Source organism: Erinaceus europaeus, chromosome 19 (assembly GCF_950295315.1).
Source record: "Erinaceus europaeus chromosome 19, mEriEur2.1, whole genome shotgun sequence".
Lineage (NCBI taxonomy): Eukaryota > Metazoa > Chordata > Mammalia > Eulipotyphla > Erinaceidae > Erinaceus > Erinaceus europaeus.
In genome coordinates, this window is record NC_080180.1 from 34,116,485 (window position 1) to 34,137,305 (window position 20,821).

At 38.3% G+C, this 20,821-nt stretch overlaps 1 protein-coding gene across 2 annotated transcripts in view; it reads left to right on the forward strand.

Annotated features, from left to right (window-relative positions):
* The window catches only part of EBF2 (EBF transcription factor 2), a 227,469-nt gene that overhangs the window by 196,142 nt on the left and 10,506 nt on the right, over window positions 1-20,821 (forward strand). For both annotated transcript variants that reach the window (XM_060178849.1, XM_007536485.2), the window contains exons 11-14: window positions 8,883-8,971; window positions 11,146-11,211; window positions 11,287-11,464; window positions 14,733-14,918. In XM_060178849.1, the coding sequence (XP_060034832.1) occupies window positions 8,883-8,971; window positions 11,146-11,211; window positions 11,287-11,464; window positions 14,733-14,918 (519 nt within the window). The remainder of the gene's footprint in view (window positions 1-8,882; window positions 8,972-11,145; window positions 11,212-11,286; window positions 11,465-14,732; window positions 14,919-20,821) is intronic.

Consider the following 20,821-nt stretch of genomic DNA (forward strand, 5'->3'; position numbering starts at 1 on the left):
AGAAAATTGGGAAGAAGTCTAGGAAGAGAGGAGTTAAAAATCACAGCACAAAAAGCAGAGCAGACATCACAATATGTGGGATTCAAAGCACATGGAGGGCAATCTTGTGATAGACAAGAATAGAAAAGCTTTACTTTTTATTTATATAATTTACTGGATAGAAATTGAGAGATAGAAATTGAGAGAAGATAGAGAGATAGATAGATAGATAGATAGATAGATAGATAGATAGATAGATAGATGCATACGTCTGTAGCACTGTATCACCACTCATGAAGCTTTCCCCATGCAAGTGGGGACTGGGTACTTGAACCCAGGTCCTTGTGCATTGTAATGTGTGCACTCAACCAGATACACCACCACCTGGCCCCTAGAGTTGCTTTAAAGGGAGGATGAGGACAGGATTAAGCCTGTGTATATCTAGCTTCTTCCCAAAGTGAGGTTAGTTAATGCTTTCCTATCCTCTTAATAGAAAGTGACTGACTTTGACCAAAGCCACACTGAGGAGTAAGTACTCCTGATGTAGGACCCCCCCACTCCCTGTGACTTCCATATTCAAGCCCATCTTCTCATCTTCATGTTTATCTGGCAGGCTCGTTGCATAGCTTGTGGGTTTCTTGACCCAGATCATTTTCTAATGTCTTTGGTTTTAGAGAAAGTTAGGGCTTAGTGTTAGGATCAGGAGCATGCTTTTACTTCTTGGGCTGGACTCCTTGAAAGGACAACAAACTGTGCATGCCTGATAAAAATGAGGTACCTCTGCTGCAGATAAATGCATATATGTGTGAACACACAGTGAGACTCAGAAATTCTAGACTTTCCTCTCTTCTTGAGTCATAGACTCTGCGATGGTACTCAGCTCCAGTCAAAGGCATAACTAGCAAGTACAGCTGAAATCCAAGCCAGTTGTATGATTTCCCAACACCCTATTGTATAGCTCAACTAAGAACTCAGACTGTCTTTCCCAAGATCCTCTTACCTAGTTCCTCTTAAGTTTCTGCTGAGGGGCTACATTGGCCTTGGTGTTACCATTTTTGCAGTCATTGATAGTACCCCTATTGGTCTAGGTCAAAAATGACCTTCAGCCTACAATGTCAATGGTGTCTTTATTGAAGTCTAACTAGGACACTAACAAACAGTCCTCTTTCCACGTTTGTACTTATCTTTTTAGGAAACAGAAACAGAGGCAATGCAGGGGTAAATATTATTTGGTCTCTGTGCCTCCTCTAAGGAAAGAAAAAAAATCATGGAATTCATGTATCTTAAACTCTTTGGGAAAATACTGAGAACCAGCCAACTTTTTAAAAAATGAGGGTTCCCAGTAGATATTTTTAGTTAAATTTTATTTACTTACAATAGAAACCCTTCACACATTACTTACAGCTTATATCTATTTGTTGGGTCCAAGATGTGTAAGTAACCTCACATAGTGCAATCACAATCAAAATGAGAAACGACACAAAAGATCCAGGCTCCCAGGAGAAATATTATGAAATTTCAAGGTATTGATGAAAGTTTTTCCAGGACTGATCCAAATGGGATTTAGATTCTATGGCAGTTGAAATGTGTATTATTAAACTCCTTAAGCAAACCCGAATGACTCCCTGTGGAGGATTAAGACATTCTATGTATAGCAAAGACGAAATTCTCATGTCTGAGTTTTCTCGATTGAATTCCCTGTTGATTAGCTTCTGTAATATTTAACTTTATGCCATGCCATAATTATTTAATAAAAGGTAAATATAAATTATATTTCAGTGGGGAGGTGACCTTTTGCCTTAATGTTATGTTACTAAAGAAAGACATAGATAAATAGAGCCTATAGATCGAAGTGTATTTTTAATTTACTCTCTTTTCGCCTTGCCAGCATTTCTCCGTGTCCCTGTCAGCCCAGGGTTGGCAGAACTTCATAGCACCTCCACTCTCCATGTGGTAGGAGAGGTTGTAAATTCTCATTGATGATGGCAGTTTATGATCTGGCTGGCCTGTGGGGACGTCTGGGTGCTGGTCATGGGCCCCCTCATTAGCTAATTGAGGTTTTCTTGGCCTGAACTAGACCTGGAGAGTCAGAGAACACTCAGGGAGGTGAGGACGGGCAGCTGGGATTCCAAATGAGGCTGAGCTATAGGTTGCAAAACCAACTAGTCAGTTTGGAGCCAGACTCAAAGTTGTCTAATTAAGCCCTAATATTTTGAAGACTGACCACTTGAAGGGATCATTGACTTTCCCTCTTATAGTTGGTATTTACCAAGCAGTTTCCACATCATGATTTTTATTTCAAAAATGCATTTGATTGAGTCTCTCTCTCTCTCTCTCTCTCTCTCTCTCTCTCTCTGTGTGTTTATTCTCTGTCCATACAGATAATAATGTTTCCCTACAATTTTCCTATCCTGGAGCCATAGGTAACTCAACCTATAGTTCATAACTATGTCTGGTGGGGGCAGAGGCTTGCCCAGAAACAATCAACTTAAGAAATAGATGAGTATGCCTTATCTTGTAACTCAGTATAAAATGTAGATCGCTAACTACCAGTCTGGTAAAAAATTGTCTGCTATTTTTGACCAGGGGGGTGGGGGGAGGTGGGTTGCAGAGCTTGAAGAGGGGAGAGAAGAAAAGACAAAGCAGACATTCCTCATGTGTTTTGGTGGTTTGCCATCTGATAGAGAACCATGAATGCTGTGATTCTTCTCAAGAAAAGCCACCACCCACTTCTCAGCTCTGTGTTCTGATTAGACACACACTCGGGTTTAGACAATTCCTCTTCAGGCAGGAGAACGGACTAGGGATTATTCTTGGGGGTGTTGTGTTTCTGGGGAGATAACTCAGCTTGTTAGGGCACCAACTTGCAGTCCTGAGATTCCAGAGGTTCAAGTCCAGGTACAACTTTATACTATAATAGAACAGTGCTCTCTCTCTCTCTCTCTTTCTCTCTCTCTCTCTCTCTTTTTCTTCTCTTGTTCTCTCTCTGTCTCACAGTCAACTTGGGTGGACCACTAGTATGCTAGTGATCCATCTGGGAGGAGCCAAGCAAGTACTGGCACAAGGACAGTAATGGAGACAGCAAGAGGCTGAGCTTCCTACCTATGAGAGAGTCCCTTTACAATCAGCACCTTGTAGACATACCCCTGGCTGTAATTTCTGTTGTCTTTGTATAAGAAGAGCAGCACCCTGGGCAATGAAATCGTGTATGTATGTTTGGGAGGAGATGAGGCTATGATTAATTTAGAGCATTTTGTCACCACGTCTGTTTGCCCTGCAGCACCAGGCAGCTGTTTGTGTCTGCTGATTGATACCAAATGGAGCCCTCTTCCCCACACAGTGACTGAGAACTCAGGCAGCCTAGACAAGGCTCCACTCTCCAGGTCTGCAGCCCTGTGCTTGCAGCTACAGAGGAAGGACAGACAGACAGAGTGGGACTAGATGCAGGCAAGAGGTGAGAAGAAGTGAGGGACTGACATGACCATTCCCAGTAATTCCTGTTTCATTCAGCAGCTCCAGTAGCTGAGTACACAGTACAAGTCTCTGGGCTGGAAACTTGGGACTACTGGAACACCTTGCTGGGGCATGGAACAAAACCTCTAATTCTTGGCGCAAAGCACAAGGACCGGCGTAAGGATCCCGGTTTGAGCCCTGGCTCCCCACCTGCAGGGGAGTTGCTTCACAGGCGGTGAAGCAGGTCTGCAGATGTCTATCTGTCTTCCCCTCCTCTCTCCATTTCTCTCTGTCCTATCCAACAATGACGACACCAGTAACTACAACAATAAAACAATAAGGGCAACAAAAAGGAATAAATAAATAAATATATTTTAAAAAAAAACCTCTAGTTCTACAGCATAAAAAAATTACAAATATAGATTTATATAGTGTAGCCAGAATACAGATTCCACCAATTCTTGCTTGAGCTGCTTTTATGATGGGGATCAAGCCTATATCAAGGAGTTGTGCTGAGACTGAAATGAGTAGTATATATAGAAGGCTTAGTACACTACCTGTAATATAGTCAGCCTTTGGAAAATTCTTACAGTAGGGCTAGGGAGATAGCATAATGGTTTTGTGCAGGACTTTCATGCCTGAGGCTTTAAGGTCCCAGGTTCAATCCCCAGCACCACTGTAAACCATAGCTAAGCAGTGCTCTGGACCCCTCCCACCTTTCTCTCTCTCTTTCTCTCTCTCTCTCATTAAAATAAAATATTAAAATATAAATTAATTGTTAAAAAATTCTTACAATGGTAATAACAGTTTCCATTGTTGAATATTATACCACCTAAAATACTGTTTTAAAAGGTATCAGAATTTGCCAGCATGATAATGCTAAGTAGAGAAAAATGTTTTCAGAACAGTTTCAAGTATATACACACACACACACACCTGGTCTCACATATTTTTCTAGGTTAGATGGTAATGACATGCAAGTGTTTAAACTGCTCAAGTGTCTCAAATTGATCTTGAATGGAGTGAGTATGGTATATTGCACCAAAGCAAAGGGCTCTGGGGAAGGAGGGAAAGAGATGAGAAGAAGGGACATTGAGGTTCTGGGAATATGATGGGAGGAGGTCCTTAGGTTGGGACACCTCTCAAGGGGAGCTGGGAGGTTGTGTTTATGTTTAAGTTATGTGTAGGCCATTAACCCACCAATACAAATAAGTGTATCCAGGTAGGTGATTCAGTGGGTAGAGTGCAGCATCGACTATGCTAGAGTGGTAGTCTGATATCTCTCTCTCTCTCTTTCCTCCTCCTCTTCCTCCTCCTCTCTCTCCATCTTATAAATAGTTCTGAAAAAATATTTAAGTGCCTCTAAATGTTACTAATATTCTTATAATATTAGTAACTAATAATATTAGTAACTTATAATATTAGTAACTAATAATGTTACTAATAGTCACATAAAATTACAGAAGACAAAATTCATAGCAGAAAAAGAAAAGAAAAAATTTATTACCTACATCATGATCAAAGTACTCTTTATTATGAGAACTTAAAGAAGACATGGTGTGGATACTGTAAAACCATCAATTAACATTCTCCTTAGAGGCTTAATGTAACTGAGCATATTTCCTTAAGGCTCATCTAGAAAAAAATGGATAGGAATTTGAGAAAATGTAGTTTTGAAAGGCTTTGTATTTGTGGATAAGGCGCTTAAATCATTCACCACAGAATAAAAACACAGATCAATGGAACAGACTAGAATAGAATGCTGGGATGCCATACTATGCATACAATAAAGTGTGTTATGAAACTGGGGCAGGGGCCAGGTGGTGGCGCATGTGGTTGAGCACACATATTACAATGTACAAGGACCTACCTTCAAACCCCTGGTCCTCACCTGCAGGGGGAAAGCTTTGCAAGTGGTGAAGCAATGTTACAGGTGTCTCTCTATCTCTCTCCTTTTCTATAACCCCCTTCCCTCTTGATTTCTGGCTGTTTCTACCCAATAAATAAAGATAATTTTTTTAAATTAAATAAATAAATAAAATAAAACTGGGGTGTGGGGGGTTGATAGCATAATGGTTATGCAAACAGACTATTATGCCTGAGGCTCTGAAGTTACAGGTTCAATTCCCCAGCAGCACCATAAGCCAGAGCTGAGCAGTGCTCTGGTAAAAAAAATAATAATAATAATTATGAACTAAAACTGGTGTAAATATATATAATGTTATACAACAAAATAAATTCCAGGTAAGTTGAATAACCTTAAGAATTCATATATATATATATATATATATATATATGCATATGGGCCAATATACACATATGTGCATGTAAATGAATTTACCAGATGTCAGAGCTTGAATTTACCAAGTCTTGGGGTTAGGGTGGTCTTTCTACATGTAACACTCAAGGACAAATTGAAATATGATATTATAACATGATGAAAGTGTCAAAAAGCTTAGGTATATAAAAATTGTTTTACAATTAAAGAAATGAAAAAGGCTGAGTCCCAATAGGAAAAAGTTAAGAAAGTATTTATAGTTTGTTAAAGAAGAAGCTTAGTGATCAAGAAGAAGAAAAAAATTAATTCTTAAGCCTCACCAAATGAATAAAGAAATGCAAGTTAAAATGAAGTGAAAATGCCCAAGGGAGTATAAATATATACAGTCTTCTGAAGAATGATTTGATATTTAATATAAATCATAATTTTTGCCCCAGTAATTCTAATTCTTAGACCTTTACAATTGAAATAATTTAAGTAGTGCACAAAGGATAATTATTGTTCTGATTTTTCTAATAGTGAGAAATTAGGATCACATTAAATGCCCAACATTAAGAAGTCATTTAAATAAATTATAGACCATGTCATGGAAAAATATGCAAAAATTTTAAATAATGTTATAAGAGAATATTTAATAACCTAGGGAAAAGTTTGATATATTGTTAGATGGCTAAAAAGTAGGTTATGAAACAGTTTGAATAATATGAAAATATTAAGGGTGTGTATATGTTTAAATATGTAAGACTATAAACAAAAAGGTTAAACCAGATCATCTCTAATATGTTGAGATTAGGGTTGATTTTGTTTTTCTTCTATCTTTAAGATACTGATTTCTTTATACAGACTATTAGCAACATTAGACTATTAGCAAAGGATATTCTTAAAATATATTTGCGAGAAGGACATTAAAGAGAAAGCACACACTCCTATGTTTCTTGCTGTACTGTGCTTATTATTTTATTATTTTATTCGTTGTGCCTTTTATCTTCAATTTGCTTATACAGTAGACTCATAAATTGGACTAATATATTTTATAAATAAAGGCAAAAATGTACGGAATCAAATCTGAAAACTCTTCTCTTAGTAGAAATGTTGAAATATGTTATTAATTCACTTCCACACTCTGTCCATTGCCTGCTTGCTCTGTGTTAGTACGCACTGTTTTCAACAATGAACACTCAGTGGCAAAACAAAGAAAGTATGAGTTCTGTTCCTATGGAATTTGTAGCATGCAAGGGAGCCTGAAATTCAATAGATGGTAATGAAATATAACTGGAGATTCTGAAAGTAAATGACAGGGTTTTTGAAATCAACTCATAGAAGTTACATATATACACATGTAGATATAGGGATATAAATATTTGAGAATCGTTCAGAAAAAGCTATTCTTACGTAAAAGTATACTTGGTAAAGAGAAAAGGGAAATATATATATAAGAAGTTCTCTGACTATAAGAAACTGGGATATGGGTGATTGTGTAATATTTCTGATTATTTGGATGTGAACTTTTTAAAAAAATTTTTTTTTATTTAAGAAAGGATTAATTAACAAAACCATTGGGTAGGAGGAGTACAACTCCACACAATTCCCACCACCCAATCTCCATATCCCACCCCCTCCCCTGATAGCTTTCCCATTCTCTATCCCTCTGGGAGCATGGACCCAGGGTCATTGAAGGTTGCAGAGGGTAGAAGGTCTGGCTTCTGTAATTGCTTCCCCGCTGAACATGGGCGTTGACTGGTCGGTCCATACTCCCAGTCTGCCTCTCTCTTTCCCTAGTAGGGTGTGTCTCTGGGGAAGCTGAGCTCCAGGACACATTGGTGGGGTCTTCAATCCAGGGAAGCCTGGCCAGCATCCTGATGGCATCTGGAACCTGGTGATTGAAAAGAGAGTTAACATACGAAGCCAAACAAATTGTTGAGCAATCATGGACCCAAAGCTTGGAATAGTGGAGAGGAAGTGTTAGGGAGGTACTCACTGCAAACTCTAGTGTACTTCTGCTTTCAGATATATTGTGAACTTTAATCTTGTATACACTTAAGGTAGAAATGATAAAACAATTTTAATAGTACTGAAATTTTGAAATGTGACCTTTTCCTAAGAAACTTTATTTACAAAAATAAAAATTTTGGGGAGTCAGGCGGTAGCGGGTTAAGCACATGTAGTGCAAAGGGCAGGGACCTGCTCAAAGATCCGGGTTTGAGCCCCCGGCTCCCCACCTGCAGGGGAGTCACTTCACAGTCAGTGAAGCAGGTCTGCAGGTGTCTATCTTTCTCTTGTCCTCTCTGTCTTCCCCTCCTCTCTCCATTTCTCTCCATCCTAAGAACGACATCAATAACTACAACAACAATTAAAAACAAAGACAACAAAAGGGAAAATAAATAAATATTTAAAAAAAAAGATGCAAGAGGACTAAGCCACAGATCCTCCATTACGTGTATATATATATATATATATATATATATATATATATGTTTTGAATCTTCATGGTAATGTATGAGAATACAATTATTTGATAAACTATAGGTACTGTTTATTATTAACTACCCTTTTAAAGAACAATTTTTTATCTTGGTAAGAAAGATTGACAAAATTCACTTCCTTACAAGTTCTGTAAGTTAAAAAAATAACCTGGGAGTTGGGCGGTAGTGCAGCAGGTTAAGTACACATGGCGCAAAGTACAAGGAGAGGCCTAAGGATCCCAGTTCCAGCCCCCATCTCCCCACCTGCAGGGGGGGTCACTTCACAGGTGGTGAGGCAGGTCTGCAGGTATCTATCTTTCTCTCCCCCTCTCTGTCTTCTCCATCTCTCTCCATTTCTCTCTGTCCTATCCAACAACGACAACATTAATAACAACAATAACTACAACAATAAACAAGGGCAACAAAAAAGGAATAAATAAATGTTTAAAAATCTTTTAAAAAACGTATAAGTTAAGTAAAGTATATTTCTGTTTCTATAGACATAATGGAAAAATCTTTATTATAAACTCCAAAGGTCTACATATGAATTAGCCAGTATCAGCTGCAAAAAAATTACCTGGTTACATATTAATTATTAATTTATAGATGGATAATATTACAACCTTTCTGTTGTCTTTGGTATATTTGATTTGCATTTTCGTTTTATTGACCAGAATGCATACTAAAAGAGAAAAATTTTTCTTTTTCAGCACTAAATGAACCCACTATAGACTATGGGTTCCAGAGACTGCAGAAAGTCATCCCAAGGCACCCTGGAGATCCTGAAAGATTAGCTAAGGTAAGAAGACTTTAAAATTGAGCATATAAAACTCTTATCGAATTTCAGCAATTTTAGTAATTGTAAAGTCAGTAACTGAAGTCCATTTACAATTAAATTAATTAATCATCTTATTATAGAAATGATGTTTTACTGATCAATATTGGCTGTTTCTTGACAAAAAATAGCACAATATATATTTAACAAAATGCATATTTCTTATCTACCCTAATAAAAATCCTGGCAAATGATTATGGCAAAAGAACTTGTGATAATGTAAATAAGCATTCTTGAAAAAAATTAAATTAAGTCTTGAAACTTGATTAAGCTTTAAGCATAAGACAGACACAAAATATCTACTATGTAACATGTTATAATTAGTATCTTAAGAAATATAAAATCTGAAAATTCAAGCCTACAAAATATTCTTCTAAAACACTGCCAAGTTTATGAATATAAATAATAGTCTAATTTCCCATTCCTATAAATTTAAATACATTTTAATTTATTTTTAATTGTCAGGATACATTAATCTATAATCAAATATGTAATGTAAATCTATTATGAACACAGAGATTTAATGAAGTGAAAAATATCTCTATATAAAATGTCTATGAAATGCATCACTTGTGATTATGATAATTCTATCATAAATTTGAACCACCATTTTAGCTTGCTTTATTAAAAATGTGCCAACTTAGTAGATATTACATTAAGGATAATTTATAAAAATGTCACAGTCGCATTTTAAAAATAATAATTATAGAATGTCATGTCCACTTTCCTATACTGTGAGTAAAATTCAAATACCACAGTTGAGTCTACACCACACCTTTAGTTTCCTCTGGAACTGTCCCCAGATCCACCATTAAATTAGATGATATCTGGAAAGTAGGTTAATAGCAATTTAAAAGGCTGTAAGAAACACGAAGTGGAAAAGACAAAATGAGAGAAAAGGGATTACTCATTACTAATTCTCTCTGGTTAAAGTGGATGGGGGGAAATATTATTGAAAGAATTCATCTTTCTCAGAATAAAATTTTGCAGATGGCATTGCCAAGATAATTTCAGTACTCTGGACAACTCCTTGGCAAACAGCTAAATTCAGATCAATTAATCATTTTCAGAATATTTGCTTAATTAGAGTACCATATTTTTTTTTAATGGAATGGTTTGAAAGTAGTTTTTAATAGATTTTCAACAATATTATTTTAGCCAACTCAACCCCCACTTTGGTTACTTTTTATTTGTTTGTTTGTTTGTTTGGCTAGGAAACCATGAAACCATTTCACAAAGACGAATTTCATGTAGATACATATTTTTAAAAATATTTTAATTAGTGATTTAATAATGACTGACAAGATTGTGGCATAAGAAGGGTACAATTCCATACAGTTCCCATCACCAGAGTTCTATATCCCTTCCCCTCCATTAGAAATTTCCCTATTCTTTATCCCTCTAGCAGTATGGACCAAAGATCTTTATGGAGTGCAGAAGAAGGGAGGGCCTGACTTCTCTAATTGCTTCTCTGTTGGACATGGGCATTGACAGGTCGATCCACACCCCCAGCGTTTCTCTCTTTTCCCCTAGTGGGGTAGGGCTCTGGGGAGGTGGGGCTCCAGGACATATTGGAGAGGTCATCTGCCCAGGGAAGTCAGGTTGTTGTCATGGAATATTCTGTAACTTGGTGGCTGAAAAGCATTAAGATAAAAAGCAGAACAAATGGTCAAATAATCAGGAACCTAAAGATGAAAGTATAGCAGATGAGATTTGATAGATGCATATTTAAAAAAAAAATCTTGAGACTAGGTGGAAGCACACCAGGTTGAGCACACATGTCACTATGCATAGCAATCCGGGTTCAAGTCCTCGGTCCCCGCCTGTAGAGAGGAAGCTTCACCAGCAGTGAAGCAGAGTTGCAGGTCTCTCTCTCCCTCCCTCCTCTTTAGCTCCCCTTTCCTTCTCAATTTCTCTCTGTCATGTCTATCTAAATAAATAAATAAACTGAAGACATTTAAAAAAATTTCTATGAGTGATTATGTTTTACTTATCAAGTCAATTATAGAATCTTTGGCTAGTTTCACATGTTATATTTTAGGAGGTTATCTGGACTTTTGAGCTTTGGACAGAGATTTTCTTTTACTTTGCCATTTGGGTTTTACTGTTGCTTACATCCCTGCCTTTTCTTTTCCTAGGAGATGCTGTTGAAGAGAGCTGCAGATCTGGTGGAAGCCCTCTATGGCACACCACACAATAACCAGGTGAGCTAGTCCTACCCGATTGAATTTGACTCTTCATGTTAAGTAAGATGCTCACTGCAACCTCACATTCCACAGGACATCATTTTAAAGCGAGCTGCAGACATTGCTGAAGCCCTCTATAGTGTCCCCCGCAACCCCAGCCAGATTCCAGCTCTCTCCAGCTCCCCAGCACATAGTGGCATGATGGGTATCAATTCTTATGGCAGCCAGCTTGGAGTCAGCATCTCGGAGTCAACACAGGGAAATAATCAAGGTACTTCTTTTCTTAAAGTCAAAATTTTAAAAGCCTATTCTGTTTAAAATGTTGATTCTTTTAATGCTTTTTCTCCTATACCATCTAAAAAGTTGTCCCCTGATAAACAATATAATAAATTACTGAGTTATCTCTGTATAGGAGGTGATGTACTGCTATGGGTAATACATCGTTACGCATTGTAGACAGTAGTTAATGTACCAGATAAAATCTTTTTAACTTGAATTTTTTAAATTTTTTATTTATAAAAAGGAAACATTGACAAAACCATAGGATAAGAGGGGTACAGCTTTGCACAGTTCCCACAACCAGGCCTCCGTATACCAATCCCTCCCCTGATAGCTTTCCTACTCTTTAACTCTCTGGGAGTATGGACCCCAGATCATTGTGGGATGCAGAAGATTGAAGGTCTGGCTTCTGAAATTGCTTCCCCACTGAACATGGGTGTTGACAGGTCGATCCATACTCTCAGCCTGTCTCTCTCTCTTTCCCTAGTGGGGAAGGGCTCTGGGGAAGCAGAGCTCCAAGGCACATTGGTAGGGTTTTCTGTCCAGGGAAGTCTGGTTGCATCCTGTTAGCATCTGGAACCTGGTGGCTGAAAAGAGAGTTAATATACAAAGCCAAACAAACTGTTGGACAATTATGGACCTAAAGGCTGGAATAGTGCAGGTGAAGTGTTGGGGGGTCCTCCATTTTGTATATAGCTAGTAGGCATATTTTAGTTACATTTCAAAGGGCCTGTAGCTATACCAGTGTTTTGTTTTTGTTTGTTTTTTTGCCTGAGCCTGAAATCTGATATGCAGTTGAATCCTAATTATTGTCTGGGGAGATGATGTCATGGCTGGGAAAAGGACCAGAAAGCTGCATCAGGAAAGAGAGTAGCTCCCTAATATGGGAAAGGGGTATAAATATTACTGTAAACCCCATCAATTTGATGTGATCTGGGGCCCATAATTAACTTAGGAGCCTATGTGACCTCTGCATCTCTCTAGATCTGAGCTCACATTCTGTGGTCATGAGTAGGAACATTCCATGCTGCCCCAGTATTGACCCATCTTCCTCAGGTGTATAATAGAGTATGTTGTCCATCCTCCCTTTGGAGGATGGAACATTCTCTACCATTGTTGATCCAGGTTGAGGGCAAGGTCCTATGGGGGCCCACAAAGGGGTCTATTTTGTTGTTCCTGAGAAAGATGACCAGAAACAAAGGAGAGAGGGATTTATTTGAGGTCTAGGTCCATCAAGTCTGTTTGGGAGACCCAGGACTCCCTGATTAGGACCCCAGCTGGTGGAATGGCCTGATAGTGACTAAAGAGTCATCATTAAAGTATGCCAGTCTCTTGCCCTTATTCAGCTTTTTCAGTCCTTGCTTTGATAAGGTTAGCTTTGGAGTGAGTGAGGGAACTGTAATAGGAAGTAGGTGAGGAGGGTATCTAAGTCTAAGTGGACGCTATTTCATTATGAACTTGAAACTGACTCACTACAGACTATTGTGTATTTTTGATTTCAGGTATATATTTTGCCCTAATTTATAGATACATAACTTGAAATTTTTAAGGATGAGCTTGACTATTAGGAACTTAAATGTGTTTAGGCTTTCTGAAACTAAACTTGTAGGCATCGTTTGAGTAACATTTATCCTTATACTTTGTAGTAGTCATATTGATTAATAGAGAGAAGCTGAATTTTTACTTTTACCATTTTTAAACTTCTTTATTGGGGAATTAATGTTTTACATTCAACAATAAATACAATAGTCTGTACATGCATAACATTTCCCAGTTTTCCATATAACAATACAACCCCCACTAGGTCCTCTGTCATCCTTCTTGGACCTGTATTCTCCCCACCCACCCACCCCAGAGTCTTTTACTTTGGTGCAGTACGCCAACTATTACCATTTATTATGCCCATTTCACTCTTTCTAGCAACTATGGGGGAATTATTTGTTCTTTTTTGAAAACTCCTTTATATGTATTATCTCGAGTATAACTATATAGTGACATGCACAGATCACTGTACTTGTATGTATGAAGACTGGTTTTTGTCAATTTTTTTTCAAATTTTTGTTTCTTTTTATTTTAAGCAGCGAGAGAGAGATACTAAGAGAAAGACACAGAAAGGCCAGGGCACTTCTCAGCTCAGCTTTACCGTGGTGCTGGAGATTGAAATTGGGACCTCGGAGTCTCAGGCATGGACATCTTTTTTGATAATCTCTGTGCTGTTTCTCCAGCCCTGTCAATGATTTTTTTTAAGTGTCCAATAGATCATAAATCAATTTTAAAGGAGTAAATGTTCCTAACACTGTCCCCAAATTTGGAATTGCTTCACTTCTAATTTCATTCATCCAACTAAAGGGAATCCCTTATTGACATGCCCAGAGTGATTTCTTACAGAAGGGTAGGTAGGACATAATATTACCTTTTTTTTTTCCCCTTTAAATTTGGGTCATTTCCTAAATAGCTTTAGAGACAGTTATCCAAAGTGGGTTATTTCACAGTAGATTGTGTGATGTCCCTGTGCTGGGGTTTCAGAAGTATGGGAAGGGCTCATTATCCCTTTCTCTATTCTGCTCACAGGCTGAACCTCCCTGCACTCAGTTGCTGATATTTCTAGGTCTTCATTAAAGAATTCATTTAAATAAACTCACCAAAACTTTTTGTGTGAAATTTTCCCCACCCATCTTCAGGAAATGTTAACATCTCTTCTGATCACAGCTTTGGAACTGTTAGTTCCAAGTTGTTAATGTCACAAGGATGTCTTTTCTTCCAAAGCCCTCAGAAAAGATATTATAGAGGGTTAAATTTGGTAAACACTAGGTTAGCAAAGTTAAATAGGCTGATTTATTCTCTAGACCTTTCATCTGCAGATCTTTCATAATGGCGATAATAAGCAACATCTGCTAAGCTTTAATTGACCACCGAATAATTTTCTCAGTGATACACATTAATCTCTCACAGGGCCTGTAGCATTTGAGAGTTGTTGTAGCTCCTATCATTAGTCTTCCACTCCTTATTATGATGTGTGGACTGCAAAATTGGTAGAAGAAAGGCTTACCTGAGATGGGGGCTTGTGTAGGAAAGGAAGGGAAAAGGGGAGGAAGGTATAAAAGGCTGACCATGAACTGGCCACCTTTTACCACTGCCCTGCCTTGGCTGATTGGCAGTCTGTAGTCTTAGGACTATGTGGACTTTTGGAGCCTTCCTAGTGGTGCACTGTGCATGTGAGTACTGTTTCAATTTACCTGGAATTTTCCTTTACTGTCCAGGATACATCCGCAACACCAGCAGCATCTCACCGCGAGGCTACTCTTCCAGCTCTACCCCTCAGCAGTCTAACTACAGCACCTCTAGTAACAGTATGAATGGCTACAGCAATGTCCCCATGGCCAACTTGGGTGTGCCTGGGTCACCAGGATTTCTAAATGGCTCCCCTACTGGCTCCCCCTATGGAAGTAAGTGCTTTCTCTATCTGTAGATATCCTCTCTCTCTCCCTCTCCCTCTCCCTCTCCCTCTCCCTCTCCCTCTCCCTCTTCCTCTCCCTCTCCCCCTCTCTCTTCCTCTCTCTCTCTCTCTCCCCCTCCCTCTCTCCCTCCCTCCAAGGTTATAGCTGGGACCTGGTGCCTGCACTAAGAATCCACTGCTCCTGGAGGCCATTTCCCCCTATTTTTGTTGCCCTTGTTGTTGTCATTATTGTTGCCACTGATGTTGTTGTTGGATATGACAGAGAGAAATTGAGAAAGGAGGGAGACAGAGAGGGGGAGAGAAAGATAGACACTGGCAGACCTGCTTCACCACTTGTGAAGCAACCCCCCCTGCAGGTAGATAACCTTGTGCTTTGTGCCATGTGTGCTTAACCCACTGTGCTACTGCCCAACTACCTTCTCTCTCTCTCTCTCCCTCCCTCCCTCCCTTTCCCTCCCTCTCCTCTCCTCTCTTCTCTCTCTCTCTCCCTCCCTCTCCCTCCCTCTGCTCTCCTCTCCTCTCCTCTCTCTCCCTCCCTCCCTCTCCCTCCCTCTCCCTCCCTTTCCCTCCCTCCCTCTCCTCTCTTCTCCTCTCCTCTCCTCTCCTCTCCTCTCTTTTCTTCTCTTCTCTCTCTCCCCCCCTCTTTGAGTGTGTGTGTGCCCTCAGCCCTAGAGTGAGAGTACTAATCCTATAACTCATAATGGAGCCATCCAGTGTCCTGATGAATTATCTTTCCTGGCTTTCATTCTCCCTTAGCTGGATGTAGGTTCTTTGAGTTACTCAAGGTCTCCTGGGAGAAATAAAAAAGTGGAACTATTCCCATTTTACAGAGAAAGAATAGCATGTAGATTGTATAGACAGAAACAAGAACATAAGATTATATTAACATTGTGCCCCCCCCATTAGGGATTTTCAGATGTGATGTTTTATTTCAACTTCATAAGAATATTCTGAGGTTGCTGTTATTTATCTCTGTGTCTTCCTTCCTTCCCCTCTATCTTTCTTTCTTTTTCCTTTCCTTCCTTCTTTCTTTTTAGTGAGTTAACAATGTTTCACAAAATTATAAGATAATAGGGTTATATTTCCACGCCATTTCAACCACCAGAGTTCTGTGCCCCCATTCCCCTCCAGTGGAAACTGCTATAGTTCTCCCAAGATTATATATATAAGTGTTGACTGAGATATATTATATATATATATATGTATCTCCCATTTATATTCACTTCTACAGCCCTGCCTTCACTTCCTTTCTAAGTCACTGAAACACCTATTACTACTTCTGAGTCTCCTTCCTTTTTTCTCTTCTTTCTCAGATAAAAGAAACAATACCTGATTTCTTCTAGATTCTCTTCCCTTTCAGTGATGGTATAGAAACAAAGGTACTTGGTGACAAATGTTCCATGTCCCAGTGGAATCGGGGACCCCATTTTCTCTATGAGATCTTGGAGATGTTTTATCCATTTATCCTCATGGAGAGGTTACCCTGAATATAGAAGGCACTGCATCTTCAATAGTCCTTGCATGTGATACAAGGACAAGGCAGCCATTTTGTAAATAAGTGTCATATAGTAATGGTGACAGGAGTAAGAGTAATTCACAGCTGTACACTCAACAGCTTACAAAACAGGTTTCCTTGAGTCTATTCAGAGACTTACAACATGGATATAATAATGATTACTTTCCCTTTTAAGTTAGGAGGAACTACAAAATGATTAATACAAGGATTTATAGCCAATACATAACAAATCTAGGACTAGAACATATGTCATCAGGCTGAAAATGCCATATTTATTAATAATATAAGGAGTATTTAATATGCCTACAATCCAATATTAGGCTAAAAGATATGTCCTGATTTTTTTACTTTCTCAAAACTGGCAATTTCATGTGAATGAAATTGTCTGTGTTAGATCTAACCATATAAAATTATTATTATTATTTTTGGATGTGATTGTCATTTGTAGATAAAAATGACCAATATACTAATACAGTGTGTAAGGTGGTGATAGAAGATGTGTTAGACAAGAGGGAGAGATGAATACAAATGGGTATTAATTACTTGATGTTTCTTGCTTGATGATTCCTTTGGGGGAGGTGCTTTCTACAGACTCCTTCCATTGTCTTTCTTGGTCATTCAATCCCACTGCCACAAGGAAGATGTTAATGACCTAAATTCTCACACCATCCATTAAAACAAAGCAGTACACACAGAATAGAGAAAGAGGAAGGTGTCCTGCCCAAGGAGAGTGGAAACAGAGTAGAGGGCCTCATAGTTGATTGTGCTGGCTCAGTGTGACCCTTGGTACCTTCATTTTGAAGAAGAGTCCCAAAGAGTTGAAGACTGAATGAGATTCCAAGCAGTATATTTAATCCATTAACCACCCCCCCACACACATACACATACACAAAAAAAATACTGAATACTCCCATGGGGTTTATTACTATTGTATCCAAATTGTTTTTCTAAGCTGCTATGACTTCTCTGAGAAAAAAATAAAATAAACAAAAAAACTAGTGAAACCATTTCATCAGTTGAGTTACTTATGTCTGAAAACACCATTCTACAATTTTTCATTTTATTCTTAAGGCTAATCTGGCATGATAATGCCATGCCATGGAGCAGTCACTTTCCAGAAATGTTAAAAAGAAAGAAAGTCAAGTCTCTTGGTCAAGTGAGCTTGCATTACAGCCGATATAATCTTTACCGCTTTTGCTCTCACACCACTTCAAAAAATGGCCAAACAGATGTTTTTCTCAGTTTCACATACAAACTTCACTTCCTGGCGGTAGCAATGTGTGCCAAGTTCCAGCTCAGTGCAAGTTTTTATGGTTGAATTCTAAACCACTGACAATAGGGGGTTATAATGAAATGCTGACAGACCCCTTAGCGCCAACTAATGCAATGGCTTGATGCAAAGAAGGATATGTGCCCAGTGAGTTCCAGCTGGGACTGTGCAAGCCAATCAATCCTTATAAGAAGTAAAGTGGTTTTTCCTTAAATCCCTATGTTCACAGCGCTTTCTGGGCCAGACGTGCCTGCCTGTACTTTGGCCTCCATCCACAGAGAGAGAGAGAGAGAGAGAGAGAGAGAGAGACAGAGACAGAGATGTCCAGAGAAATTCTCAGATGGGAGTACATGTGATTAACTTTCCTAAAATGGTGTCCCCAAAGATGGTCTACCCAACAAGCCTGCAACACCCATGGGACCATTCTTGCATAGCGGAAGAGCCACCACACAGATCCAAAGTTTGGAACAGAATCCACACAGGCAGGAATCCAACCTATCCTCAGGGATCCCTACTTCATTTATACAGTCTTAGACGAAGCCCTGGGCCTCAATAGCTTTATATTTTCAAACCTAACACTCATGATACTTTTCTATTGTAGAATACTAAATGATTATTATGAAAAAGCTAGAAGTTTTGAAAAACATTTAAAAAGCAAAGCATACTCTCATCACACAGAAAAAAAATGCCCTCATATGTTTATATATTTTTATTGTCTTTTTCTTCTGAAAAGAACATGAATGTGCAATGGCAGTGTTAACAGTCTCATTATAGACAAATTGTAAAGCATGCCTAAACAAAAAAAAGAAAGAAAGAAAAGGAAGCTAAAAATGTCCTGCTGTTTTTAAAGTTTTTGTTAACTTTTTATGATTTCTTTCTTTCTTTTTCTCTCTTTCTTCCTTTCTCTTTTTATCTTTACTTATTGGATAGACACAGCCAGAAATTGAATGGGGTGACATAGAGGGAGAGATGCAGAGCAACATCTTCAATATTGTTTCACCACTCGCAAAGCTTTCCCCCTGCAGGTGGGGACTAGGGGCTCTAATCCTGGTCCTTGCTCATTGTGACTTGTTTGCTCAACCAGGTACGCCATGATCCGGCCCCCTTTTTTGTTAACTTTTAAAGTATAGCCCTTCATCCATGAGAATATAGATTTTGAACATTGCACTGCCTGCTCTGATGCACAACTAACTAATGGGATTCTGCTATAAGATCAGTAAAAAAAAGACGAGAAATGACAGAATTGCCGAGGTCAGAGACAAGAGGTGAAGGTCCCTAAAATCCACCAATGATGCAGACTTAGTTTCATAGAACAGCCATCAAGAGCAGAGTTTGCTTTGAAGTGCCAACTACAATCAATAAGCTTTCCCTAGGAATATGAGAAGTTCTTTGTCTCTTTGCCTTTTTTGTAACTGCCTAGTTTATAGGTAGTAAAGCCTTAAAGCAAACAGGAACCTAAACACCACTCAAAAAGTTGCAATGCCTGTTTCTGAGAACTGTATTTTTATTACAGAAATGGAAAATTTGCATTTAAAAATGTCAACAGACTTCCTTGGTTTCTTCTACATAAAAATAATGTGGAGTCATTGCAGAAGAAAATGAAAATATAGACAGTAAGAGTCAAGTTAAGAATATTCATAATTCAGGAGTCAGGCAGCGGGTTAAGCGCACATGGCACAAAGCGCAGGGACCAGCTCAAGGATCCCGGTTCGTGCCCTTGACTTCCAACCTGCAGGGGGTCTCCTTACAAGCGGTGAAGCAGGTCTGCAGGTGTCTATCTTTCTCTCCCCCGTCTCCCCTCCTCTCTCAATTTCTCTCTGTCCTGTTCAACAACAACGACATCAATAACAGCAATAATAATAACCACAACAACGAAATAAAAAAAGGGCAACAAAAAGGAAAAAAAAAAGTAGCCTCCAGGAGCAATGGATTCATTGTGCAGGCACTAAGCCCCAGAAATAACCCTGGAGGCAATAAATAAATAAATAAATGAATAAATAAATAAATAAATAAAATGATATAGTTTTAAACAAAAAAATATCCATAATTCCATCAGTTCGAGACAACATTATTGAATGACGGTGAATATCATATCCCTCTAGAGTTTAGCTTTGTGTGTTTTAAAAATATATATTTAAAAATGTGATATATAGGTGGAGGAGATAGCATAAGAGCAAAAAAGACTCTCATCCCTAAGGCTCCGAAATCCCAAATTCAATCCCCTACACCACCACAAGCCAGAAATGAGTAGTGTTCTGGTATTAAAAGAACAAAAAGTTATATGTGTGTGTGTGTGTGTGTGTGTGTGTGTATTACCATATAATCTACTTTCTTCATCTGAAGAAGTATATCTTCCTATGCCATTAAATATCCTTCTTTAGCATTAGTTTTAATGTTTGCTACTGTTCCACTGTAAGGAATTAATATAGTTGATACTGTTGCTGGTTATTTAAGTTATTTCTCAGTTTTTCATGAATAAAAATACTCTTAAAAATTTTAATGCATTCAGATTATTTCTTTGGGATTAATTCCTAGCAATTAAATTACCAGGTTGAAGGGTATGCACATTTTAAGATACTTCAGTATGTATTGCAGAGTTCCCCCCCCCAGAGGTTAATACTCCCCTTAGAACAGGAAGAGTATTTGTTTTTTGCTCTAATTTTTTTCTTATTCTTTATCAGTTTGGTAAGTGGAAAATAACATCTCATTGCTGTTTTAATTTGCATTTTATTACTAATGAGTTTGAACATTTGTAGGTCTACAAAGGTCTTTCGGTTATTTTCATTTCTTTTATGACTTTGCTTTTCATATATATATTTTTTTTTAATTTTTAATATTTATTTATTTTCCCTTTTGTTGCCCTTGTTGTTTTCTTGATGGTAGTTTTTAAAAATATTTTTATTTTATTTTTTATTATTTTTTTTATTTTTGAGAGAGATGCAGAGTGAGAGAGACACAGAGAAACACCAGAGTACTGCTCAGCTCTGCCTTATGGTGGTGCGGGGGTTGAACCTGGGACTTAGGAGCCTCAGGCATGAGAATCTGTTTGCATAACCATTATGCTGTCTCCCCCACCCTGCTTTTCATATATTTTTATTCATCTTTT